This window comes from Cavia porcellus, unplaced genomic scaffold (assembly GCF_034190915.1).
Source record: "Cavia porcellus strain 051 isolate PalLab524CR breed Dunkin Hartley unplaced genomic scaffold, mCavPor4.1 scaffold_1, whole genome shotgun sequence".
Lineage (NCBI taxonomy): Eukaryota > Metazoa > Chordata > Mammalia > Rodentia > Caviidae > Cavia > Cavia porcellus.
This window is the reverse complement of record NW_026947484.1, coordinates 193,178,082-193,205,550: the sequence shown is the minus strand read 5'-3', so window position 1 is coordinate 193,205,550 and position 27,469 is coordinate 193,178,082. Positions and strand designations below refer to the sequence as shown.

Sequence of the window (27,469 nt, the reverse complement as noted above, 5' to 3'; positions counted from 1 at the left end):
GCATCATGGAAGGACCCCAGAAGCACTGTCATTACTTTGGTATCTAAATTAAAAGGATACTCTATACCCATCTGCACAAAACTATGCCAGTGGGGATGGAGTATAAGCTTGGTGATAGAACATTTGCTTAATGTGCAAAAGATCATGGGTTTAATTCTCTAACACCATATGTACGCAAATATACACTACACAAGCAATTGTCTGAAAACAAACTATGAGAGTGCTTACTCCAGAAAAAATATATCTAAACCTGGTCTAGTGGTACGGACCTGTATTTCCAGCTACTAAGAAAGATGGGGCAGATCAAAAGTGCAAGACCAGCCTGAGCAACATAGCTCAACCTGGCCTCAAAACAAAAAGGATTGGGGATGTAGCTCAGTGGTAGAACACTTGGCCATCATGTCCAAGACCCTGTGGGAGATACTCTCAGTACTGAGGGAAAAAAAAAAAAAGTCGGGGGGGAGAAAAAAAGGAGAAAGAAGGTGTGTGCACTGGCACACACCAATAGTTTCAACACTGGGAGGGCTGAAGTAGGAGGACTGAAAGTTCAAGGCCAGTCTGGACTATGTAACAAGAACTTGACTCTAAAAGAAAAAGACAAAGTTAGATATAACTATAGCTGATCCTTACCATGGAGATTAATGTCTGTGATTTTTAAATATAACAAAAAGAGGTAAAAAGAATACTCACCTGCAAACAAGAGACCATGTTTTTTATAACCCTAAGATTTTTAAAGGGTATCCCCAACCTCATCCTTGGTCAGGATTAGTGCTTGGCAGACCTACCTTTACCTTCCACATCAAATACAAGTGGGGGGATGCCACAGTATCCACCCAAGGAGCTCCATCAGGATGCTTTTACTGCAGTCCTACTCCAGGATGCCAGATGTGGTGGGCAGCATCAGATACCTACCACTGCTCATCAGTAGTGGACACACAGTGTAATCTTACTTTCAGGACTTCACGTTTGGAACTGTGCCTCGGCAGTGAAGGACAGCCCAAGGCCCTTCCCGGAAAAAGAAGCAGGCATAGGGGCCAGCCTCAAGTTCCATTTTGACCCAACGTTTATTGTCCTTTTACAACATGTCATTTTTTGGTTTAGAAACTGCTTGTGATTAGTTCTCCAACAGTAACTCCAAGTATGTAAAATCAAATCAACCTACTCTCTATATAAACACCCAGCAATTGTGGCCCCTCACCCACCTACCCAAGTTGGCTAGATGGGAGGGCTCAGGCAGCATGGAGTGAAGTGCAGACGCTTTCCTGCAAGGGGTGATGGTGGTGCGTTGGTTCACACCCTGCACTGGCCCAAACTACAACAGAAATAGCACAGGCCCAAGGCCCAGTTCCCTGTTGGTAATTCACTCTCTGCCTCCCAAATGAAAATTATTTTTATTTTATCGCTTTTGTATTTTTTTGCAACAAAAATTCCCTTCCAGAGTCTGACTGATAGCTGAACTGTTCAGACTGAGGCATAGAGCAGGCTGTGGGCGCACCCCTGGTCCCTCCTGGGCAAGCGCCCTCACCCCAGGAACAAGGTCCAGCCAGGCCAGCTTGCTGCACGCTGGTCACATCACTTAGCCATACAGGTCATCATCATTGTCCTCCGTGTATACACTGCCACCTGTGCCACCTCCACTGCCCTGACTGGGGCCAGCTCCACCCTGATTTCCTGAAGGGAATCTGTATATAAGAGCAGAGGGGAGGGGGAAAAGGAAATAAAAAGAATATTAAGATAGGGGCCACATAAAACTTTCTTAACTACCCTCCAGTCTCCTTAGGACACTCTCACTACCTTTTATGTGCAGACCCCCAAGGCAACTTAGGAAATGCCCAGTGCCCCCTTCAAGTTACCTGAAGCTGCCAAAGCCTCGACTCTGCTGAAGCGTCTGAGCAAACATTTCGTATTTCCGAATGTCATTGTCACTGACAGAACGACGGGCAAAGCGCATGGCTTCTTCAAAGTGATCTCTGCGAATCTCTGGTACTGGATCATCCTCTTCTACCTCCTATACAGTTAGGAAACAGACCATCAGCATTGTTAGGGCTCAGCCGGGACTTTAATCAAAGCCTCGGCATCTTCCCTTTACTGCAGTAGTCATTGGTCTACTGTCCCTCCAATCCAACCTCAGGAAGTTAACAGGCCAAACTTCCTGGAGTTACAGGTCTTTAGTTCAGTGGCATAAGAACCTGCTTGGCAAGCGTGAGACTGTGAGTTCAATCCCTGCTACCGGGAGAAGAACAAAAGAAAGAAAGAAAGAAAACTTAAAATGCTTTTAATTCCAGAACTCAGGAGGCTAAAGCAGGAGGACAGCCGTGAGATTCAGGCCAGCCTAGGTTACATGGTAAGCTGAACTACAAGGCCAGTCTGGACTACATAGTGAGGCCCTGTCTCAAACAAGCCAAAACTTAATGCCTTCATAAAAAGGTTAAAGTGTAAGAAGAGAAATTACATCAGTGGTAACCAAAGCCTTAGGAAATGCTAAGTGGTCAGAGAAATTCCTACACATAAATTGTGGTAGGAGTTGTAAAATTCGTATGCATCTGTCAAAAAAAGCACACTGGGGCTGGGGATTTAGCTCAGCGGCATAAGCACCTGCCTTGCAAGCAGGCGGTCGTGGGTTGATCCCTGGTACCGATAAAAATGAAAAAGACCAAAAGAAAAAAAAAAAAAGCACATTGGATTATACCCTACCCAATAGCCTTGCTTCCAGTAACATACACACTATATGCTCTTCTATCCATCCAGGGTTTCCCACTTCTTAAAATTCAATTACTGGAACAAATTATTTGGGCTGCTTACCCTTTTATCCAAACTCCACAATCTAACTCTTTACAGCCTACCTCAAATCCCTTCTTTTCCACTGAAAGGCCACCCCAATCACTGTGACTTAGGACTGCTTCCTGGCATTAGTACACCAATTGTTTTAAAGATTTTATTGGACAAAGACCACTTCCTTCAATAGGTAAAACAGGTCATTAAACATTTATTCATTCACTAAGTCTGAAACACGGAGCTAAAATACAGCGAGACATGGCCAAAAGCTCTAACCTCCGCAGAGCTTATATGTACACACGTTAGTACAAATTTTGGGAGGTCTTCTGACCCCTACCTACTACTTACTTCCAACTATCTATGGATCCTAGATTTGAAACCCTGTTTCGTTTGTTTCCTTATATGCATAACTAAAGAACTCAATTTAGATTGGCCACGTGCCCTCCCCGTTTCTTTTCAGCCACACTCTAGACCCACTAGATCCTCAGTACTGTTTCACTTTGCCACCCTCACACCACTCAGTATGTCAGCCAGATGAGATGATCTTTCTAAGAACTTTCTACTCTCAATTCCCAGGCATGGCAGAATCTATTCCCTGGCTCCCCACAATGAGCACATTTGAAGAAGAATACAGACTCACCATGGCTGATGGGTTTGTCTGTCTCTCACGTTCTCGCCTTATCTCACTCTCGATGGATTCACGAATGGCCAGCTTACAAGCACGTTGGCATATCTCTGTCAAGTCAGCTCCAGAGAAGCCATTAGTCATTTTAGCCAAGAACTCCAAATCTACATCCTAAAAAGAACCAACAGAAGTACCATTAGTCTTTCCTCCCCTGGAATACACTGATCTTTGGGCTCCCCAATATCAGTTTTTCTCCATCATCTCCCACCTCATTTTAATTCTAGTTCTAGATTATTGTAACAATCTGAACTCTTTGTGTTAGATAAGCCCTAACCCCAGAAATTTCCAGTAGAAATCAATCTTCTTAGGAATCTGAAAGCACTCCACACTGTCCTTGTAACACTGCACCTGCCTTGGCAACTGGAGACTTGCGCAGGTTTGCCTTGAGGATGGCGACACGAGACTTCTCATCAGGAAGTGGAATGTAGATGAGCTGATCAAGGCGGCCGGGTCTTAGGATGGCAGGATCAATGATGTCAGGCCGGTTAGTTGCGCCAATGATGAATACATTCTTTTTTGTGGACATACCGTCCATTTCTGTCAGGATCTGGTTGATAACTCGGTCAGCAGCCCCACCACCGTCTCCAATATTACCACCACGAGCCTTGGCAATTGAATCCAACTCATCGAAAAAGAGTACACAGGGGGCAGCTTGGCGGGCCTGTGGGAGGGACAGACTGACTCAAACACCTACATAACTATGTCTCTTAGACCTCAAAGGAAAATCAAGTATTAGTGACTCAGATAATCTGCCAATAGTAAGATGGTTTTGACTTTCCTAAAAAAAAAATAAATAAATAAAAATAACAACTTCCACCGTACCTTGCTCACAAGCTAGTGAATAGGTAATCTGGTGTGTAGCTCACCTTGTCAAAGATTTCTCTGACATTAGCCTCAGACTCCCCAAACCACATAGTAAGCAGCTCCGGACCCTTGATGGAGATGAAATTGGCCTGACATTCATTAGCAATGGCTTTAGCCAGCAAGGTTTTCCCACAACCAGGAGGTCCATAGAACAGCACTCCCTTGGATGGTGTCATACCAAACTTGAGGAATTTGTCTGGATGTTCCACCGGGTACTAGAAGACAAAGGAAAGAAGATTCTAGGCCAGGTCTATATTTTGAAGGAAACCTTCCAACAGAGAGAAACACCCCTCTACCAAGTTCTCTTGGAGTTTTAATGTTTCTAACTGGAGAACAACAAGCTTCTAAGCTGTGCTCTCGGAATTCTTGTAGTAAATGTGCTGCTGCCAAGATCACCCAAGTTAATTATAACACAGTGAGGCTCATCATCTTAGACCAAGTTATCCCACCTGGACTAGCTCCTGCAGCTCACGTTTGACATCCTCCAGGCCTCCAATGTCTTCCCAGGTTACTTGTGGCACTTCTACCACAGTTTCCCGCAATGCTGATGGGTTGCTTTGACTCAAGGCCCACTAAAAAGATGGGATACACTGGGATGAGACTTAGGGAAGGGGGTAAAAGTGTATGTGTATCTATTTGGCACAGGTGTGGTTCTTACCCGGAAGTCATCCATGGTAACAGCCAGAGAATTCATGACCTCAGCATCAATGGTTTCATCCTCCAGGTCAATAAGATCCATCTTCTTGCGGATAGCTTGCAGAGCAGCTTCTGAACAAAGGGCTGCTAAGTCAGCACCCACATGCCCATGAGTTTCGTTGGCTACCTGCAGAAAGAAGATCCAATGACAATCCTATTTCTAAAATTAAGAAAGAGCCAGGCATGGTGGCACACTCCAGTAATCAAAGTACTCAGGAGGCTGAGGTAGGAAGATCGCTGCAAGTTCGAGACCAGCCTGGGCTACAAAGTGAGCCCAAGGCCAGCCTGAACTGCATAGCAAGATCCTGTCTGAAAAACACAAAAGAGTAATAATAATAATAAAAAACTAAGCTTGAGCTGGGCAAGGTAGCGCACACCTGTAATCCCAGCACTCAGGAAGCTGAGGCAGGAGGATCATTTCAAATGCAAAACCAGCCTGGGCTACAAAGTGAGCTCAAGGCCAGCCTGAAATGTACAGTGAGACTGTTTCAAAAAGACAAAAAAGACTAAGCTGCATGTAGTGGTACACAACCATAATCCCAACACTCTGGAAGGCTGAGACCAAACTGTTACTTTCATTTTGACTTAGACAACTTAATGAAACCCTATCCCAAAAAAATTTGTTTTGGTCTTTTTGAGACAAGGTTTCACTATCTAGTTCAAGCTAGCCTTGAGCCTCACTTTGTGGCCTAAGCTGGTCTCAAACTTGCTAAGATACTCCTATCTCAGCCTCCAGAGTGCTGGGATTATAGGCATGTGCCACCACCCTGGCTATGTCTCAAAATTTTAAAAAAGGGCTAGGGATGCAACTTAGTGTGAGGGAAATGGGTTCAACCCCCAGCACTGCAAAATAAAGAGAACAGAAACAACAAAAAGGCCTAGCTACCTTAGAAAGCTCAGAGACAACAGAATTATGATCCTTTCCCTTGACTCAATCTCTTGAGTCCTCCCACTTCTTTGAACACACTGAATAACAGACCCTTCAAATGGCTAAGATTTAAGTGCTCAAACACAGACTTGGGGCCAAGAAATAAAACTGCCCAAACAATTTTGGTTTACTCTTAACATGTTCAACCAAGATACATGCCATTTTCCTGGATTCAAGATCATAAAACCAATCTTCTCCTATCTTAGGTCACTGGCCAGTTCTCTGCAACTTCCTGGAAAAAGTTATCCTAACTCCTTCCCGGTCAATTTTCACCACCACTCCACCTGTTCCAGGTCCACATCATCTGCCAGCTTCATGTTCTTGGTATGGATCTGAAGAATTTCCAAGCGTCCTGTAGCATCTGGGATTCCAATATCTACCTCCCTGTCAAAGCGACCTGTGAAATAGTGCAGGAACATGTCAGGGCTTTCTTTCTGGTCCAAGAAGAAAAGTCAGGCCTAATGTGATCATCTCACCTCAGGACTCCCTTAGTATAATCATTTAAAGTCCCACGATCCAGGAACCCAACAGTCTCAGGCAAACTAGGATGACCAGTCACTCTAGAGAACTAGGTCAAATGAAAATGATGTCTGGCCCTATCACTCCAAAGAGCTAAAGAAATCAAGGTTAGCCAAGTTAGGTGCCGGATAGATGCAGACTCAAGGTGAAGAAGCCCTATCAGCAAGTGTGGGCTGCACGAGGTCCTCACCAAACCGCCGGAGGGCAGGGTCGATGCTGTTAGGTCTATTGGTGGCAGCCATCACTATCACATGTGCTCTCTGCTTTAGGCCATCCATGAGCGTCAGCAACTGTGAAACTATGCGTCGCTCCACCTCTCCGTGAGTCTGTGAGAAGAACACAGTGTCTGGTTAGTGAAGTTAGGACCTTCCACCCTACCCTCCACTGTCCCCGCAGGTGAACACCTACTTTCTCTCTTTTAGGAGCAATAGCATCCAGCTCATCGATGAAGATGATAGCAGGAGCGTTCTTTTCAGCCTCCTCAAAGGCTTTGCGAAGGTTGCTCTCGGACTCACCAGCCAACTTGCTCATGATCTCAGGACCTAAAAGGGTTCAGAAGAAAACAATGCCAAACTATATTCTTCCCCAATCCCAAAAGAATCAATGATCTTGTTTCCCTAGCCCAAAGAAGACAATCTCCTTCTGCCAACCTTCTCACAGCTTCTATTAGCCCCTATCCTAGGACAGCCAATAGGTCAGGCTGGAAAGAAGTCACAGGACTCAAAACAGACCTCCAGCCAAAGTAGGAGGCAGCACAGCAGTTGGACCTTTACCAACCAGCTAAACACTACTGTCAGAGTCAAATGACCTCAGCCCATCTTCCTTCTTTAAGTCCTTTCAAATAAACAAACATGTACCTTTTCTCATTCCTGTTTGTTTTCTCTAAATGACACCAGCCAATCCAAACTCTTTTTCAAGGCAGAAAGAACAAGGAGTATCACTATAAAATAACTTTCCCTTGCTGTTTATCTGTCTGTAATATAACCTCCCTCAAAAAGATGTTAAAGTTCAAAGCAAATTACAAGTGGAAAAAAAAAAAAAAGATGCTAAAGTATATTCAAGGGAATGGGTGCAAATGGATGTGCCTATGAACTACGCAGCTCAGAGCTGAGTCTACTCTGATACAAGATGAACCAAACCTCTTACCATTGATCAAGAAAAAGAAGGCTCCAGTCTCATTTGCCACAGCTCGAGCAATGAGGGTTTTCCCTGTTCCAGGAGGTCCATAGAGCAGGATTCCCCGAGGAGGCTGACAACCAATGGAGCATGATTAGGTTCTCACTTTTTCCCAACCTCACTCATTCTAAAACAGCTTGACTAGTGAGAAACAGTAGTGCAATAAAAGCATGCAGGGCCCATAAGATAGCCTGACTAGAGCTCTAGACAGTAACAATCAGGATACAACCCTCATACAATTAAAAATGAACCCTTGGGCCAGGGGTGGCACCCATGCCTGAAATTCCAGCACTCAGGAGGATTGCTGCCAGCTTGGGCTACATAGTGAGATCCTGTTTCAAAAGACAAACAAAAAGAACCCTTAGCTGAGTATGGTGACACAAGCAGCAATTCTGGCACTCAGCAGACTGAACAGGATCACAGCAGCAAGTTCAAGGTCAGCCTGGGCTACATAGTGAGTTCCAGTTCAGCCTGAACTATATATTAAGACCCTATCTTTACAAAAAAGAAACAGAAACAGCCCTTCAACTTGGGTGTGGGTAGACCACATTTGTAACCCCAGTACTCTGGGTGAGGCTTCAAGAGACTGTTTCAAAATAATAAATACAAAAACTCTAAGAATATAGCTCAGTGTGAATGAAGACCCTTGATTCAATTCTCAGTACTAGTACTCCCCCCAACCTTCCTTTTTTTTTTTTTTTTTTGATACCGGGGATTGAACTCCCAACTGTATGCTTGCAAGGCAGGTGCTTATGCCACTGAGCTAAAATCCCCAGCCTACTATTCCCTCTTGCCTCCAAAAAATGTAAGGAATGAGCCCTTGAACCAGACATAGAGGCTAATGCCCCTAATCCCAGAATTAGGGAGAAAGGTTGAGGCTAGAGGATTGCTGCAAGTTCAAGGCCAATTTGGACTACTGAGCAAGACTCCATCTGGAAAAGAGAAAAAAAAGCCGTTGGCAATAAATGCTAATTAGACAGTCTACTTGAGGCCATAGTCACTCCTGTTACTAACAAAAACAATTCTGCTAAAAAACCAAGCATGGTGGTACCAATGATCCTTGGGAATGTGAAGCAAGAGTATAGCTGTGGGCCTAGGATTTAGCTCAGTGGTTCAAGTGCTTGCCTGGTTAAGTGCAAAGTCTTGAGTTTGATCCCCAGCACCAAAAAAAAAAAAAAAAAGAGTATAGCTGTGAGTTTAAGGCTAGCCTCAACTGAGCTCAAGGCCAAACGGAGTTTTATAGCAAGACCCTTCTCAAAAAACAAACAAACAAAAAAAAAAAAACTGCTAGAAACCCGGCAACAATTATCATAGAAGAAACTACCAAAGCCAGGAATAGAGGCATACTCCTATAATCTCAGTAGTGGGGAAGAAGGAAGGGGAAAAAGGATCACTCCAAGTTTGAGGTCAGCCTGGGCTACGAGAGTCTGTTTGACTAAAGAGACTAGGTCTCACTAAATTGCCCAGGCAGGTCTCAAAGTTGCAATCCTCTTCCTGCCTTACCCTGACAAGCTAGGATTACAACCTGTCACCACACTTGATATATACGTATGTGTCTAATATGTACATGATATATAAAAAAACATGTAATTAACCTGCTCTGCTATTGAATATTAGTAGCTCTAATCAATTTATTCTTTTTAAAACTCCAAAGAATACACTATTGCCCCAATGAGCCAAGCTACATATGAACACAGTCCCAGGATTAGAAACTGTACGGCCATTTACCACCACACTAGACACGTCCCCCAGAGCCCAGGGTGCTCACCTTCACACCAATTGCCTTGAAAAGTGCTGGATGTCTCAGGGGCAACTCCACCATCTCCTTTATCTGAGCTAGCTGCTTCCTACAGCCACCAATGTCATCATAGCCTACTTCATTCAAAGACTCTTCTTCATCCTGAATATGAAGACACAGAGGGGAAGGCATGAATACTCTACCAATAGAGTTGAATTTCACAAATCACTATCTGATATGGAAAATTTGTGAGTTTGGGAAGGCTGTCCTCTAAAAGGATCCTGCCTCAAAGAACCACCATAAAGATCGCACGGCAAAGAATTCTAGCACAGCTCTTTGCTGACATAGCCCTTACCTTCTACTAGAAAGGGGAAAGACAAAAGTCTGAAACTCTGGGACGAGGCAGAGACCTGGATGTCATTATCGGTTATATATACTGCAAAAATTATTTTAATCACTTGTACCTTTTAGGTTCAATCTAAAATTTCTGATATTAGATTATTCCAAGAAACATTTAGGCCCAGAAATGAATGGCTAGGAGGCTTTCCATTTTCTAGCTTAGTTCCAAAGAGCATCTGGCCTTGATAGCTAACACATGACTGTCACAACAACTATAATAAAATAAGGTACTGGGATCAGGGAATAAACTTACCTCTCGCTTGATAGGCTCTCCTTCACAGTGGATCACTGTGTCTGGAGCAACTATACAATAAGGGCTGGGATCTGTCTCCACTACCTTGAACTCCACAGCACGCATCCCACCTCGTACAAGGAAAATATCTCCTAAGAGAGCAAGACAAGTGCATCAGAGGCGTCAACTATAAGACCAAGTGGAAACTCCTCTCGGGACCTAAAGTGTAAAGGGTCACGTTCATTAGATATTGTCCTAACCCCTACCCCACATTGTCTTGGCACCACTTAAAGAGAAATAAAACACGTCTCTCTGCCACTTGAGAGTGCAGTGAACAGAATCTAATGTTTCAGAAGTCCATCATCTTTTAACTTGGGTAATACAACCTTTCATTACAACCACCCCTGGGATAAGAACTAAGCACTTTGAACCATAGCACAGCTAAAACAGACCACCTTCTCCTCCATCAGATACATAAAAAGACAGTTTATTCTCCTAGAGCACAGAGAGTGAATGACACATGAACACATAGGAGGACACATGTCTGTGCATATATCAATGATAAGATCAGTCAGGTGGAGTAGCACATGTCTATAATTCCAGCACTTTGGAAAGCTGAAGCAAAAGAATCTCAAGTTTAAGTCTTACCTGGGAAACTTAGCAAGACTATCTCAAAATAAAAAATGACCTGGGGATATAGCCTATTGTGAAGGCCCTGGGTTCAATTCTCAGTAGAGAGACAGACAGACAGATATGAAAGTGTCCCAAGTACTCCAGACAACCACCCTTAAACTCAGTTTCTACAATTATCTCTCACCTTTTCGGATGGGTCGATAAGCTTCCAAGAAGTATGGCTTAAGGTATACCTCAAAGAGATTGCCAGTGATGCCTTCTACTGTATCATCGATGGGTAGCACATGGATGCGTTTGCCATACTTCACATCAGGGCATGGCTGGATGCTGAGGATGACAAGGAGACTCTACATTACCACCCACACTGCAGCCCCAAGCGCTGCATGTCTAAAAGGGTCTGGCAGACAGAGCTAGCAGTAAGTGAAAGAGAAAAGGCAGGGATGGCTTTAGATGAAAAGAGGAAGGAGATCAAGAATGGGAGGGTGGGGCTGAGGTTTTAGCACAGCGGCATAAGCACCTGCCTTGCAAGCAGGCAGGTCGTGAGTTCGATCCCTGGTACCGATAAAAATGAAAAAGACAAAAAAAAAAAGAATGGGAGGGCAAAGACACAGTCAAGAAGAACTAAGACAGATTATATTCAGGGTAGGGTAGTAGGAAAAGCCACTAGAAGAGACTACAGGGCAGCACATTCTAATTAGTGAGCCAAAATTAAGAACATATGAAAGTTCCACAGCAAGGTGGGAGGCTAAGGCAGAAGGACTGCAAATTCAAACCCATTCTGGGCAACTCAGCGCGACTCTGTTTTGAAATAAAGAGGGCCGAGCAGGTAGCTCAATAGAAAGGCTCTGTGTTCAAACCCCAGATCATGAAGAACAAAAAAGAAATCATGCATGGCCCCTACAACTAGGGTTTTCAATAAGCAATATTCAAGGATGATTCCCCTTCAAGGTAATATTATGACCTAATATCACTAATGCAGAAGCCTTAGTCTGGTAAGTGTGTTAAGTCAGAGAAGTATAAAAATAAAATAATCTCAGCCACATGGCCAGAATACCTTGAGAAAATGACTAAGCATTTTCAAGAAGTACACAAACCTTAAGACACCAAAAAAAAAAAAAAAAAGAACCAGAAGCTAGAGATGATCCCTCCCAGGTGACTAGGGATTGAGGACGGGCAGTTGCCTTCAGTTTTTCAGGAACAAGCAAAATCACTTACACTGGAACTAATCTGGGTCTGGTTATAACTATGCCTCTCTCCTGGGTTCACTTAGCCCTTAAAAGAACTGTTAGAAGCCTACCTTTCATATTCACACTCCTCATTCCAGATCCATTAACTGGACATCACATAGAGCAGTGACCGAAAACCTTTAAGAGCTTTCAGTAACAAACAGCCCACTACAGCATGGGTTTGCCACTGATACAGAGGGACTAATAAACATGAATTGGCAAATATACCTCAAAGGGTACCCTAAGACTACAGCAGTGACAGCAAAGCTTTTAATAACAAACAGCAGCTGTGGCACAGGTGCTACAGGTTTACTAACACTGGTCTAGGATATATGATGGATACCTCTGGAAGAAAAAATAAAGGTACCAGAAAAGTTCAAAAATGTCAATTTGTCAAAAGGGCTGTGAAGAGGTAGATTTTAAAGACCAGGAAAGCAAAACCAAAAACGAATGTATACCTTGAATGAAGCATGAGTCTTCTCACAACTTCCTGGATCTGCAGCTTCCAAGAATGTAACCCTGATAATCCTGGCTACAATGCGGGGATGTACAGCCTATAGCACAGGCTTCCTCTGACCTCCCAACCCTGAGAGGCCAAGAACCGCCCCCCACACACCTGATGACATCCCCTAGGCGCACTCGAAGGTTATTCCGAACAACTCTATTCATGCGAATCTTCTCATCAGAGCATGTGTCATCTGAAAGTACAATGCACACAGCTTCCCGCCTCTTCTTTCCTTTCAGCAACACAGTGTCACCTCGGAATAACTGCAGTTCATCCATCTTGGGCTAAGGAAAGAAGGTTAAATCCTTTGGGTCACTGGGCAGAAGGGGTAAGCAACAGCCCTGGTAAATCCCACTCTATCTGTGATCAGCGCAAGAAAAATGAGAAAAGAAACCCAGGGATATTCTTCAAGTCAATGCAATAAAACTAGACTGTTGACCCAGCTTACCTGGGACAAGGACACCACACTGTTGTCCTCATTGATGGCTTCATCAACAATTAACCGATTGGGGCGGTTCTTCTGTTTGAGAATGGCTGTTGACAAGTCATCACCTTTTGAACTAGGAGGAGGAAAGGAAGTCAGACCAAATAAATACTAGATAAGTAGATACGCCAGTCTCAGGGGCAGCATCAGTCTCTAAAACTCATACGAGGTAAAGATATCACAGGTAGACCCAGCTATTCTTACACCAGAGAGCTCAGCCTAAGGTCACAAGAAACAATTTCCACCCACATTTCATTCCCCACTCTGGGAGCTCTTAGTATTTTGAGCACAGTGGTCCTAGCCCTTAGGCTCCAAATGATCCTGCCTCAGGATCAAGAAACTATGCTGCCAGGCATGGTGGCCCACATCTGTAATTCCAGCACTATGAAGGCAAAGAAGAAATACTGGAGAGGACAGTCTGGGCTCCATGGTTTATTCAAGACCAGCTTAAACTATATAGAAACAACAAAACACCAAAACCAAACCAAAACAAAAGCCTAACAATTAGTTAAGACATAATAGTGGATGCTGAACAACAATTAGAGAAATAAAAGTGGTCTTAGAATGTAGAGAACAATAGTTACAAACAAGATCTCTGTAGTCAAACCAGTTACTTACTTTGAATCCCAATCCTGCCAATGCTTAAATGGAACTTTGGGCAACTTCATTAAATTCTCTGGATGATGATATTTTCATATGCAAAATGGAAATTATCCTAAACCCTAGAAGAGGTTTACTATTTTAAGTGAGCAAAAGTAAATGCTCAACCCAACACCTGGCCCACCAGGTTAATAGTCATCATACTCTTTTCTTTTGCTAACCTTCCAAGGGAATGAAGACAGCCAACTAACTTCTCTTACAGTTCAAAGAGGGCCCAAGTCTCACCAAAAAATCTTGGAGACAATGAGGCAGAATTATTAGCTTATTAGATTATCTTCCTCAAAGACAAATTTATGATGGCTATTATCAAGAAATCAAGCAGAGCATGGTGGATCACGCCTGTAATCCTAGCACTCCAGAAGGCTGAGGCAGGAGAATCATTGCAAGTTCAAAACCAGCCTAGTCTACAAAGTGAGCTCAAGGCCAGCCTAAACCCCATAGAGACCCTTCCTCAAAAGACAATAATAAATAAATAAATAAAAATCAACCAATAACAAATGTTGGCAGGGCTGTGGAGAAAAAGGAACTCTTTCTTCTGTACTGTTGGTAGGAGTGCAGACTAGTGTAACCACTGTAAAAATTGGTGTGAAGATTCCACAAAAAACTTGAATAACAGGTTCCGTTTGATCCAGCTATTCCCCACCTTGATATCTTCCCAAAAGAATTAAAAGCAACATACCACAGCAATACATGCACACCCATGTTTACAGTGCCAGTTTGTAAGAGCCAAATCTTGGAAACAGCCCAAGTGTCCATTAAATGGTGAGCAGATAAAGAGGATATAAAAATTTTTACTTTTTTTTGAGACCGGGTCTCACTATGCAGTTCAGGCTGGCCTTGAACTCACTTTATAGCCCAGGCTGGCCTTAAACTTGCAGTGATCCTCTTGAGTGCTGAGATTGTAACCTATAGCCTCACCATGACCAGTTACATATGTGAATTTTTTTATACAATGGAGCACTACTCTGCCATAAATGAAAAACTTGAGACATTTTTAGGTAAATGGATGCAACTTGAGATCACAGGTGAAATAAAACGGGACACACATGTAAAATATCACATTGTTTCTCTGGTACGAGAAGCCTAAAGTGTAAATAAGGATCAAAGTGTACATTAACGTATTGTGAAATAGGAAGAAAATGTTCAAATGGGGAGGTAAACAAAAGAGGGGAGGAGGGGAAGCAAAGAAGGGAAAAGGAAAAATGCAAACAAAGTTTCTGTACATGGTACCAGGAAGAGGGATTGAAGGGAGGGTAAGAGAATGGGAAAAAAAAAGAATTAAGTTATATAATGTATGGGTACAAATTCTCTATGAATGTGACCATTATAAAATGTATTGGGGCTGATGGTATAGCTCAATGGCACAGCACCTGCATGGCAAGCGTTAGGTCCTGAGTTCAATTCCAGTCAATTCCCAGTTCCAAAAAAAAATAACTAAAAATAAAATGTACCAACAAAATCTGACTTAAAAAAGATAACAAAGGACAAACCTATGAATACCAGAGTATTCCCTGGTACACTAAGAATACTAGGCACAAAAAACATCATACTGAGAAAAACCAGTAGCTGCTCAAGCTCAAAAGGTTGTGTTACAATAATTATTGCAAAGGACAGCTCCATGGAGTTCTCTCAAAAAGTCAGAACTAGAAGCCACCAGGTGTGGTGGCTCACACCTGTAATCCCAGCACTCAGCATTCAGCACTCGGGAGCTGAGGTGGGAGGACCATTGCGAGTTCAAGACCAGTCTGGGCTACAAAGTGAGCTCAAGGTCAGCCTAAACTGCATAGCGAGACCCCATCTCAAAAAAGACAAAAAAAAAAAGTCAGAATTAGGGCCAAGGGTGGAGGCACATTCTTGCAATCCCAGCATTGAGAGCTAAGGCAGACAGATCACCGAGTTCAAGGCCAACCTGAGCTATGTAGCGAGTTCGTTCAAGGTTGGCCTCAATTGCGGAGTGAGATCCTGCCTCAAAAATAAAAATCAGTCAAAACAAAAATGGGCAAATTCAAATCCTTCTTACCACCATCAAGGTTGCCACAGTCTAAACTCAGTTTCCACAATTTCCTACAAGCTAGGGTCACTTACTGAATACTGACACTGACTTCTTAACTAGCTCATCTCCAACAGGCACTTATTAGATTCAGAGGTTTCACCCTTTGAAGAGTTACCTCTTCAAAGTAAGGCTCAGAAATACTAGCATTAATCAGGGCCAGGGATTTAGCTCAGCAGTACAAGCGCTTGCCTGGCAAGTAAGAGGTCATAAGTTTGATCCTCAGTACAAAAAAAAATTAGCATCAATCAAAATACAATGGCTAAACAATGGAGGAAATAGAGAAAAAAAGTATGCCAGGCATCAGGCAATGTTTAAGAACAAGGAATACAGCTGTAAACCAAGACAAAATAGTACTGCCATTGGAAACAGCACCACAATGTTTTAAGACAGAGAAGATGCCTGTGCTCTAGAATGTCTAGCAAAACTTATTCATTTAACAAAGAACTGTTGGGCCAGGGATTTAGCTCAGTGACATGAGCACCTGCCTAGCAAGCACTAGGTTTGTGAGTTCAACCCCAGTAGCAAAAAAAAAAAAAAAAAGCTAAGCTTTCTGCTAAAGCTCTTATAGGATGTTAAGAGCCTACCATTTTTACACTAATTTCCAAGAACAGTTTCCTCCGCTGAAACTTATTTCCCCTATCCCGTTAAGTGTGCAACTCTAGGTACAGTGCTGCAGAATAAGGAGACTATTTCTAAACCCTATCAACACTCAAGCACAATCAATGTGACAACAAAGGGTAACCTGTAAACCCATCAGTTCGCCCCTTTGTCTCCAACTAATCAAATATCTTCCCCCAAAGACCGCCCATTTACCTTCAGTTCCATGTATAGAATTAGAGCTAAAGAAAAATGAATTACCACGTTTCAAGTCCTCAGTCTGTATTTCAACCTCACAGCTTCACTCTATAAAAACCTCCAATCTGTCTACCATTCCTGATTCTGTATCTAAGAAAGCCTTCATTTAAGGTAAAGAACTCAGGGATGAAGGTGGTAATTTAGTTCTACAAGTAAATTCAATCTGACCATGTAAGTCAACAGCAATTCTCAATGTTCTTTGGGGACATCCCCTATTATCTTCTGCATGACTCAGGCCCTTTGCAGAATCCCAAGAGGCCAACAAGGGACTTGGAAGAGGTTCAGGTAGGACTCATCAAAATGATCTCGAGGTCACAAATTACCCTTTATGCTGGAAGAATTTTAGACTTTTATTTTTAGTTTTGAAAGCAAAAGACTGGCTATAAACTAAGAGAGTACTAGTAAGTAGCTCTTTTAAATTAAGCACCTGAGTAATACTTCATCCCAATTCGAAACTTGGTAAAAAGGAACACACCTTAAGAAATTAATCTCTTCAAAGCAGTAAGGTGGTTTACATATAAGTTTCTTGCAGGCTGGCTATGTTGTTTTGTTTTCATTTTCGTTTTCTTTTTTTAGCCACTAAAGCTCTAAATTCTAAATGGCAAAGTCTGAAGTGGTCAGCTTTTATCTGAGATGAAGGTGGGACCAGCCCTAAGGGGAGGGTTGGGGCAGAGCAATGGAACCCTAATCCAGAATTCATTAAAACTAAAATATAGGAAGGCCTCCAAAATACAAACGCGACACCCTTACTTCCGCAGGATCTAAAATTGGAGAGGAAACGTTCCTTTCTCCCATCTCCATAACGTAAGAAAAACTGACTAGAGCTTCCGCGTATTTAAAACAGGCTTAAAGTAGGAAGCCGAAAGTAGGGCTCGCCCTCTGCCTGATGGCCCCTCAACAGTGGCCCGACGCAGAGGTAGCCACTCGAGCCAGCCCGCCTCGGCTGCCCACGGCCGGCAGGAGCTCCCGCAGCCGCTTCCCCCGTCCCGGCTCCGCCTAGGTCTCAGGCCCCGAAGGCCTTCACGTGGCCCAAAGTCCACGCCCACTGGGCCCAGTGGGGTCTGAGGCTCGCGGGGCCTGCTCTCTTCGGGGGCCCAGGGTCTTCTAGAGGAGCAGGCGAAAACGCAGATGGGCGCCCCGAGGCCCTGGCGCCTCTCACCAGCTGTGTGGGCGCCAAAACCTCGGTAGGCCGGGACTGCGGTTCCGAGGTTGCCAATCAGGCCGGCCGAGGCCTGCATGACACAGCACGATCTCACCCGGCCTCCGACCCGGGCACTACGCGACCCTGCCTAGGGGGCGCGCGGGTGCACAGCCGGCCCGTGGCCCCTCACTCGCCTCTCCTCAGGCCCTCTCCCCCTGTCCCCCCTACCAGCTCTTGGCCGCGCCCCCGCCAGGCCCGGTAGGGCCTACTCCGACTACGGGCCCCGCAGCGCGCGCCCCCGAAGAGGGCGGACGGGCGCGCGCACACACTCACTCGGCTCCAGAGGCCATGGCGCGCGCCTCTCCCAGTAGGCGGCTGTGGCGGCCCGCGGGTAACGGCTACAGGAGTGGCAGGCGACCGACTGGGCCGGGGCGCGGATTTCCTAGGCGAAGGACGAGGAGTAGCAACAAACCCGCAGGCGGCTTCTCTCTCGCTTCCGCCCAGTTGCACCGGACGGCAGGCGGGTAGGAGACGCTGGTTCCTGATCCGCGAGGGGCAAGCGACAGCGACGACTCAAACGACGGCAGCAAACGCTTCACTGAGACTGAACGCAGAAGAGCCGAATCATCGGAAGGAAAGCTGCCCTCACCTCAGCCAATCAGCGCCTGCTCTAGGGTCTCGGGCCCGCCTCTCTAAGCCTCTCCCCAGCAACCCGCGGATCACAACCAATCAGAAAATTCGTTTATGGCTCGGCTCCCGCCTCAGGGATGCAACACGCCCAGTAACGCCACGTCAATTGGCCGCAACGCTGCGCTTCCTCGACGGATTTGGGTTCTCGACCAATCAACAAAACGGATAGGTACAGATCGACTGACGAAAGGAGGGCCTTTAATTCCTTGAGGTGGACTTTCCCACTTGGCTCCAGTTCATTGGTTTGAGTTTATCCTACTGGAAGAACCTGGCACAAAAGCTTGAACCCTTGTATTAGTCCAGTCCTGTTGTAGTGATAGCCCACACAATTTCTCCCCAAATCTAAGGATTACTCTGTACCACACTAACCCTTCTTCTTGCTCTTTTAAATATTGGCTCCAGCCACCCCTACTCAGGATCCTATGACTCAAGCATTCTAGCTCCTAATTCATCCCATCCTATTGACGCTGTACCCTCCCGATGCTTGGGGCTATATGTTCACCTTACCATAACGCTGAGATCGCGGCACAGAGTGATAAAGAATAACACTGTTCAAGACCAGCCTAGGTTACAAAGTGAGCCCAGGACCAGCCTGAACTGTACAGCGAGACCGTTTCAAAAAAACAAAAAAATAAAATAACACTAAAGCAGAGGAGTAAAGTACCAGCAAATTTATTTAAGATACAAAGGCAAGTAAAGCTCACACAGCGGCTATAATCACAAGAGCTCTTTGTCTAAGGGTTTTTAAGGGATTTAGAAGGAAGCTTGCGCCATTGTGTAAGCAATATCTCAACCTTAGAAGACTTATTTTTTAGGGCCCAACCTGTACAATGTTCACAGTATCCATGCAGAACCAATATGCCCTTGAACCAATGCATGCCAGTCATGCTCTGGAGAAGCCCCAGACATAGGAAAGATACCTGTCACACGTTTTTGTCAGTTCCTTGAAGGCTCATGACTCAGCCGACTCCACTTTGGGGCTACTGTCCTTAGACTCTAACTCTGTTTCACTAATACCAGTTCCATAGTAGGGCACTTAAGTCCAGAAAGGGCAAAGGATAACCACAACTAAGCATGGTGGTGCATGCCTTTTAATCAGCACTCTGGAGGCTGAGCCAGGAGGATCACAGGGAGTTCAAGGCCAACCTGGGCTACATAATGAATTCAGGGTCAGCCTAGACTACAAGGTGAGACCCTGTCTCAAATACACAAACAAAAAAAGACAACCATAGAGCACAATCGATTCAATAGTTTAAGGGAGCAGACCATTGTTTGCTGGAACCAGAAGTCTTCGGCCCAAGATGATGGCTGGCCCTGATGCTGTCAATGAGCAGCTCTTGGTGAATGTTGACTCATTTCACCCTTCAACTCCTATCTACACAGACACATTTGACTGAGACAAATCCAATTTCTAATAGGGACCAGTTGGGGAATTATTTTAGAAGAGGTCTGCCCATCTCTTAAGTATAAAGTACCACACCTGCCATGTCTTGAGAGGCCTATGTAGCTTACCCACCAGACCTAACTCACTTACATAAACCCAGCACAGGATTCTGGGCTTGGCTCTGCTTTTAGGCAACAGAAAAATCTAAAGTACTGCTTCCAGAGTAAGGATTAGTGTAGCTGTTTCTCACACCCAGACATTGAGCTCATAAAACATGCTGAACAGCTAGGGGTTCAATTGTGAGACCCTGAGTTTAATCCCCAGCACAACCCCCTTACACCTGAAAAAAATAAAAAATGTTGGCAGAGGGCACCTTAGATTAACAACATTCAACTATGTGTAGTAGGCGGCCAAGAAACATGAACTCTGTTCAACATAGGAAAAAAGAAAACAGAAAAAAAGGTGTCATGATCAAAGGCAATGACTTCTTGGTGGTAGGCAGTGCTTCCTCTGGCAAAAGAATGGCAGTAAATGGGACAATTTTCATAGGACTATCTCCAACCTTACCAGTACAGGCATTATACAGGAATAAACAACTCCAGCCACATTATTCAAGGGCAAGAGAGAAAAAAAGCTCTCCCCACAAAGAGATGGTATACTGAAGTCCCAGCTCAAGATCTTGGAAATGTGGCAGCCACAGGTCAACAAGGTTCTGCTAGTGAAGTCTGGAACTCTTCAAGAAGGGTTTCGCAGTCAGGTGGATGAATCCAGTTAAAGTATGCTTCCAGGTACAATGGGAGAGACCTAGAGATCAAGAAAGGTGATGCCCAAGGGTAAAAGATAGAAGGCTGGACACTCTTCCCCATCTCCCATTCCTCATCATCCCAAACAGGCCCCAAAGACTCCAGGATCCCAGGCCCTCAGCCCCCAACCTGGAGGCCTCAGGCTCACCGAGTAGCTTCCTCCTGTGGCAGCTGAGTCGGGGCCTTCAGCTTCCACCAGACAGCACTGGCCTCATCCTTCCGGTTCAGTTTCTTCAGAGTCTGAAGCAGGTGGAATGAAGCATCTCTGTGGCCTGCGGCACCATCCCAGAGTATAAAAACTTAAAGCCTGATACAGCTGAAGGCGTCGTTTTCAAAAGGGAAAAGTGAGGCCTAGGGAGAGGTGTCTTGTCCGTGCTCACTCATGAGATGGAGGTCATTAACCACCATTTCTATCCTAGTATCTACTGCCTATCCAGTACAAAAGGCTCTTCCTCTACAACCCACCCCAATAGTCACAGAACCTGTGTCTGAGTATATTGCGGTGACCAGGGAACTCTTAGAAGCTTTGCATACATTTTGTAGAGGCTTGTATGTACACATCTGGGTGTTTCTTAGGTATATAGGGCACAATCCCTTTTACCCCTCCCACCTGGAAATGCCATCCTTACACTTATGCCCAAGTCCCTGCTCCATGGGCCTCACTGTTCTTGCACATCTGTGCACAGCTGATATACATACCTGGACAAATTTGCACACTGAGGAGGAAATCTTGCAGGGCTTTGGTATCCTGGCCACTGGCTATCCATTCCAGTCCACGACTGATCAGAGCAGCAGCCCGAAGATGTTGCAGTGTCATGTCTGACCTACACCCCTGCTCACAGTTGGAGGCTGCTCCTGTGAACCACCCCTGAAGTCATGAAAGTGTCTTAAAAACCACAAGGACACCAAAATCCCAGGAACCCCTTTATTTATTTATTTATTTATGGGGGCGGGGGGCTGAGAATTGAACCCAGAGCCTTGAGTGCTTGGTAAGCACTATACCACTGAGCTACATCCCCAACCCCCCTCTATTTATTCTTGTGACCAGAGTCCCTTTCTGTTAGGTCACCTAGTCTGGTGCGCTGGGATACATGGGATACATACCACTTCCAGGAGACAAGGAACACCTAAAGTCTAAATTACCTTGGCCTTTGTCCTCAGGCATGACTCTAAAGAGCAGCTCAAGACAACTGAAGACATGAAGAAGTGAAGAGAAATCAAACTCAAATTCGTATGAGTGGGCGAGAATTGAGCTAACTAACCCAGTGCCAATCAGAAAATCCTCCTTTCATACCTCCCCAGAACCACAGGCAGCCTCCTGGACTCACCGGCTAAATTCACTGACTGCCTCCTTTTGGGTCCTCAGTTGAACCCATGCCTGACCCTGAAGCAGGTGGGCAGCTGAGACCCAGAGTGGGCAGTGTGGCATTTCCTTGGTTCCTCTTCTGACATCTTCCCACAACCGGGGCATCTTAGGAAGCAGGAATGATGTGCGGCTGAGCAGCTCCTCACATACAGTCAGAGCATCCTGGGCTCGGCTGGCCTGGATCAGCGCTAAGGCAGCCTCCAAGAACACCTCCGGCATACAGGGCCCTGGGGGACATGAGGGTGGGGAGAACTCGGGTGGGAGGAGGATGCAATGCTTTAAACAGGCAGGAGCCAGGAGCCACTACCCCACCCGCTTCCCAGGCTATGTTACCATGCAGAGACCTGGTCTCCCAGAATGGACAGATAGAACCATAGAGGAAAAACAGAAAGTAGCACTTCTGCTCTTCTCCAAAGGCAACCCAGTCCTTCCACTTTACCCAGAGAACCCTAAAGATATACCTACCCTTGGCTCTGAGCCATCCAACAACAGGGCCAGCAGATCCAAGTAATGCTCCGCAGCATCTTCTGCCCTGGGGAGTCAGAGCTGCAGCTTTACCTTAGGCCCTTGGGGACCCCCAAAGGGTTCGAGAGACGATGTTCTGTTTTAGCCAATAGATACTAATGGTCCGGAGGAGAGGGGAGAAATAGGTCTTTGGGACTCCAACCCTGGCTAAGTGTGGCTCTACCCCAGTTACAGAATGGATTAGGGAGGAGACTTCAGCATTTCAAAGACAGAGAAAGTGGAAAGAGAGTCTTCAGTTCAGGTCCAGCAATAAAGAAGGAGACTGAAGAGTCCAGACCTATGTCCTGCCTCTGCTTCACTCAATGGTCAGGAGAAAAAATGGTCAGAGTCACACCTACACAAGGCATCAGAGGAGGGAAGAGGAGCTCAAGTGAACAGGGGGGAACTTTACCTCCCCATTTGTAGGCATCGGCTTGCCAGCAGGTGCTTGATCTGGCTCTGGGTACCACAGTGAAGGGGAGAGGCTGGGTCAGGTTGTGTGAGTAGCAGTTCTACCTCAATGAAAACCTGGGGGGCTTTAGAGCTATGAGCTTGAGTGACACTCAAGGCCTAAAAGGAACAAAGAGAAGAAAGTATACAATCTTTGGGAGCCATATTTCCTTGTATTTGCATTTTCACTAGTCACCCCAAAACAAACACCTCAGCAGTACTCCACTCTGTATCTTTTCATCCCAGTTCCTTACCTCAGTCAGCAGCTCCAGACTCTCCAGCTCCGCTGTTGTGTCCCCCTGTTGCCGGTATAATCTGGAAGCCTCCAGAAGAAGAGGACCCCAGACAGACCCCTCTTTTAGAGCTGCAATTAAGTAGAGCAGTGCTCTCTGTGGTTTTCCCTACATTTGTGGAAAGACAAGGCCTCAGCTATCCTCACAAAGCAGAATGCTGTCCCCAGTGCCCATGGTTTCTCCCCAACCCCCACTGCCACCCAGAGCTATCCTTACCATCTTTCGGAGACAGTTCCCCAGTGCTGTATACACCTGGACTAGCACAGATCGGGAACACATACTGGAGGCTGCTTCCTGCAGGCTGCTCAATGCCTTGGGTAGGCTCCCTGTGATCAGCTCCTGCAGGCCTAGAAGCAACCACGGTGCAAGCTTAGAGAGGCTCACAGGGAAGGGAACACAATGGGGAAACAACTCCAGAGAAACCTTGGAGCTGAATGAGACATAACAAGGACAACATAAATCCAGAGGACCCCTTATGGGAGGAGGAGATGAGTCAGGTTGCTGGCTGACCTTGGCGGAAGGCAGATGCTGTCAAAAGGATATCTCTTAAACTCCGGGCATCCTGCAGAATCAACAGAGCACTTGACTCTGCAGCTGGAGGGCTCCAAGTTTTTAGAAGCAACAGCAGATCCTCAGAGGCTCTGCTCTGGAAAAAGGAAGACATTCAGAGGCTTTAAGCCTCTAACTATACCCTCTTTTCCTTGGTCCATCTTTGCTGGACTTTGGGTTCAAGAGTCCTCCTGATTCCTATTCCCCAATTCTAACAGAAATCTAGATTTGAAGCAAAAATAAAAAGGAAGAAGCTGGGCATAATGCCGCACACCTGTAATTCCAGCACTTCAGAGGCTGAGGCAAAAGGACTGCTCTGAGTTCAAACCCAGCTGAACTACATAGTGGCAAACTGTTTCAAAAAAGAAAGAAAGGAAAAAAAAGAGAAAAAAAGAAAAGAAATCCAGGGGAAGCAAGGGATGATGGTACACACATGCAACCCCAGCATTCTGGGGGGTCAAGTAAGAGGACTGCAAGCAAGTTCGAGCCCATAGTGGGCAACTTAACAACTTAGGAGACACTGTTTCAAAACAAAAAATAAAAAATGCCTGACATACAGCTCAGTGTGAAGGCTCTGATTTTAATTGACAGGATAGGATGGAACAAGGGAAGGGAAAAGGGGGAAAGAATGGGAAGGAAAGGAAAGGAAAAGGGGGAGAATGAATGAATCCATGGCAATGGAGATCTTTTCTAGTATCCCTTCTCATTCAGGAGAAATCCCTTGAGTACATGAAGCAAGTACATGTCTGAATTACTAAAAAGACTAAGGCTGGGAGGTAGCTTCAACAAGATCACAAAAGCCCAAACTGTACCCAAATTTATGAAACTATTTGAACCCCCCACCACCACCATGTTCCCCAATTAGGAGCCAACTAGAGCAACAGTCCCCAAGAAAACAGGTTTTCTGGTCATCAACCCAGCAGCCTTTCCAGTATTTAACAATTCTAGGGGCTGGGGATTTAGCTCAGCGGCATAAGCGCCTGCCTTGCAAGCAGGCAGTCGTGAGTTCAATCCCTGGTACCGATAAAAATGAAAAAGACAAAAAAAAAAAAAAAAAAATTCTACCTCAGCTGGGGGTAAGAGAGAAGAAAGGATACCCTCATCTTCAAATCACTTCTTCCATTACCTGGGTGCCATTCAATGTCTGCAGCAACGAGACCAGGTCCCCAAGATGCTCAGTGCTCAGCCAAAAGGCTGCCTGCAGGCCAGCCAAGAGATGCAGGACAGGGAGCAAGTCCGGCAAAAGGCAGGAAGCGTGGAGGACGGTGTCCCAGAGCTCCCTGAGCCCCAGTTCCAACCCGGGCCCCAGCCGCTCTTGGGTCTCCAGCACTGTGGAGTACACATACAAACACCTCAAGTGGGTCCTTATCCTCCATCGCCCCACAATCTTTGGCTTTTCTTTCCCCTAAAAGCCCAAAGATTGTAATAATACCTCAACCTGGGCTGAAGAGCACCTGGAGAAACAGACAAGAACGCCTCTCTCCATGTAGGTGACAGATTTTGTTGTTCCTCCAACCACCACCACTCCCCCCACCCCCAGCTTAAAGCTAGACTGAAGCAGGCAGGGGCATGGGAAGCAATCACAGCCCTCACCTCTCTTTAAGGCCTGTTGAATATCCTGAGCCTGGTCTTCAGTGAAACCCCGAGTCAGGCTCACTCTCAGGATAATGAAGTTACAGGTAATGGTCAGCTCCAAGGGGAGAACAGGAACAGCTGCAGGGAGCCCTGGAACAGATGCTGGTCTCCCATGAAAGGTCTCCCAATTTAGAGATAATCCCACTCCAACCCAAATGGTCACAATAAAGAACCCATCCTTTATACTGAGTCTGGAAAGAGCAGGAAATTCTCCAGATCAGACAGTTCAGAAACCACAGTCCCCTCTGAGCCTCAAACAGGACTCCCTATCCGCTGTCCCCACCTCAATCCCAGAAATGCAGAAGAGGAAAGGAAGTGACCATCCCATGAAGGGCCCTGCTTACCCTGCAGACTGAGGAGGACCTCCTTGAGGCCCTGCAGTATGTTCTGAATCAATTGCTGCCGTCTGACGCCACACTCCTGAGCCATCACTCCCTGCCAAAAGTAAGAGGGGGCATCACTGAGCGCAGTCTTTTTTCTCTCCCCCTGCAGCAGTGGGGACAGGACAGGGAGTTGCATTCCCATCATTTCTGGCTGTATCGGGGAGGTCAAAGTCCAGCTCTGCTTCTTCCCCTCTGCTGGGACAAATCTACTGCCAACCGGTTTGCTGGGCTCTTAAGAGGGGGTTCCAGCAACTGCATTACCTTGGCCTGTCGAACAAGGCGATCGTTCTTTTCTCTCCATAAGTCCAGGCAGCTGGCGCGCGGTGCAGAGGCACCCGGAAGGGTCTGGCGGGACATGGAGGCCGATGCACTTAACACCTAGGCCGACACGCCGCTCCCCCTTGGGATCCCAACCTGACTGGCACGCCCACACTCTGCAGAATTCGTCTTCGCGCCGCTCGCCTCTGATTGGCCAGGACTGCAAATCTCAGCTCCGAGTCAGTTCCCGCGGGAAGCAGGGGATAGAAGCGAGTCCCAGCGCCGGGAGTGGGGTGGCGCGTCTCAGTAGCGGAACAGCTCGCCGCCCGCCGGCTAGCTGGACCTTGGTTCGAGAAAGGGCGGTGGGCATCCGCTCTCGGGAGGCGCCGCGTGTCGGGCGCAGCCTTTCTTCTCAGCCACTGCCCGGCCCGCGCGGGCCTCGCCTTCGCGCTCAGCCAGGCGCGGTGCATGCTGGGGGTCGTAGTGTGGCGGGGAAAACCCTTCGTACACAGCAACTCCAGCAGGCGCCCACTGGTGTCTAGGCCCTCGGAAAATCCACTTTTTCTTACCAGAAGTGGAAAGCAAGGGTAGGCGCTCTCTCTCTCTCTCTCTCTCTCTCTCTCTCTCTCTCTCTCTCTCTCTCTCTCTCTCTCACACACACACACACACACACACACACACCCGAAAATGGGTTAAAAATGGAATATAAGGACCCGGGTGTAGTGGCTCACGCCTGTAATCCCAGCACTCGGGAAGCTGAGGTGGGAGGATCATTGCAAGTTCAAGACCACTACAAAGTGAGCTCAAAAAAAAAAAAAAAAAAAAAAAAAGTGAGCTCAAGGCCAGCCTGAACTGCATAGCGAGACCTTGCCTCAAAAAAGACAAAAAAAAAAAAAAAAAAAAAAAAAAAAAAGAATGCGGAGACAGACTCCATGACCTCCGGGGTCTGGCTTTCTCTCTGCCAGACATGTGGTGTGGGGGCATACTTGTAGCTTAGGTTTGGAGTGGAGCCTAAAGGGGTATTACTGATGCACAGGTAGCCCATTGGAATTCATTTCACACCACAGGTAAATTGCTTAGGGGCGGGGAAGGTGACGTTCCACCTCCCACTGCTGCAGCATCCCCTTTAGGGCAAAATCCTTTCACTTCTTAGACTCAACAACTGGAATCTTGTCTTATTAAAAAGTTTTTGCATGTCTAAAGAAACCTCCAACACAGCTGCCTTGGTTACTTTTCTCGTTGCTGGGACAAAATACCTAACACCCAAGATGAAAAAAGGAAAGGTTTGTTTAGCTTATAGTTTTTGGAGGTTTCCGTCCATAATCATCTGGCTGCAAGGCAGGCTGGCATGGCACAGGCAACACCCTCCCCGTTAGGGCAGGAGTAGCACTCACAAAATCTCCTTGCCCACCTTTGCACAGAGATGAGGGTATTTAACAAAGTAAAAACCCTGGCTCCCTGCTGAGTCCTCAGTTAAACTTCTAAACTTCTCAAGTTGACACAATGTATCAACCATAACAGTGGGAAAAAAAAAAAAGCACAGAATTGGAAAAATGTCTTAGCTTACTGTCCCTCAAAGCACTTC

At 46.0% G+C, this 27,469-nt stretch overlaps 2 protein-coding genes across 2 annotated transcripts; both read right to left on the bottom strand.

Moving 5' to 3' along the window:
* Positions 1-1,045: 1,045 nt before the first annotated feature.
* Positions 1,046-18,188, bottom strand: Vcp (valosin containing protein). Its single transcript, XM_003470847.5, has 17 exons — positions 17,903-18,188; positions 12,825-12,936; positions 12,488-12,660; positions 10,830-10,972; positions 10,034-10,164; positions 9,412-9,543; positions 7,614-7,716; positions 6,876-7,009; positions 6,658-6,793; positions 6,233-6,345; positions 4,983-5,147; positions 4,774-4,896; positions 4,327-4,539; positions 3,813-4,121; positions 3,416-3,571; positions 1,854-2,008; positions 1,046-1,682 (listed from the first exon to the last, which is right to left on the bottom strand). Exons 1-17 carry the CDS (start codon positions 17,917-17,919, stop codon positions 1,577-1,579), a joined length of 2,421 nt encoding a protein of 806 aa, XP_003470895.1. The 5' UTR covers positions 17,920-18,188; the 3' UTR covers positions 1,046-1,576.
* Positions 18,189-18,915: 727 nt separating this feature from the next.
* Fancg (FA complementation group G) lies at positions 18,916-26,338 on the bottom strand. Its single transcript, XM_003470694.5, has 14 exons — positions 25,888-26,338; positions 25,588-25,678; positions 25,202-25,333; positions 24,735-24,937; positions 23,570-23,705; positions 23,276-23,406; positions 23,021-23,167; positions 22,729-22,886; positions 22,278-22,344; positions 21,775-22,064; positions 21,590-21,636; positions 21,146-21,301; positions 20,595-20,718; positions 18,916-20,447 (listed from the first exon to the last, which is right to left on the bottom strand). The coding sequence occupies exons 1-14, from the start codon at positions 25,981-25,983 to the stop codon at positions 20,345-20,347; spliced, it is 1,881 nt and encodes a 626-aa protein (XP_003470742.1). The 5' UTR covers positions 25,984-26,338; the 3' UTR covers positions 18,916-20,344.
* Between the last annotated feature and the right edge of the window lie 1,131 nt (positions 26,339-27,469).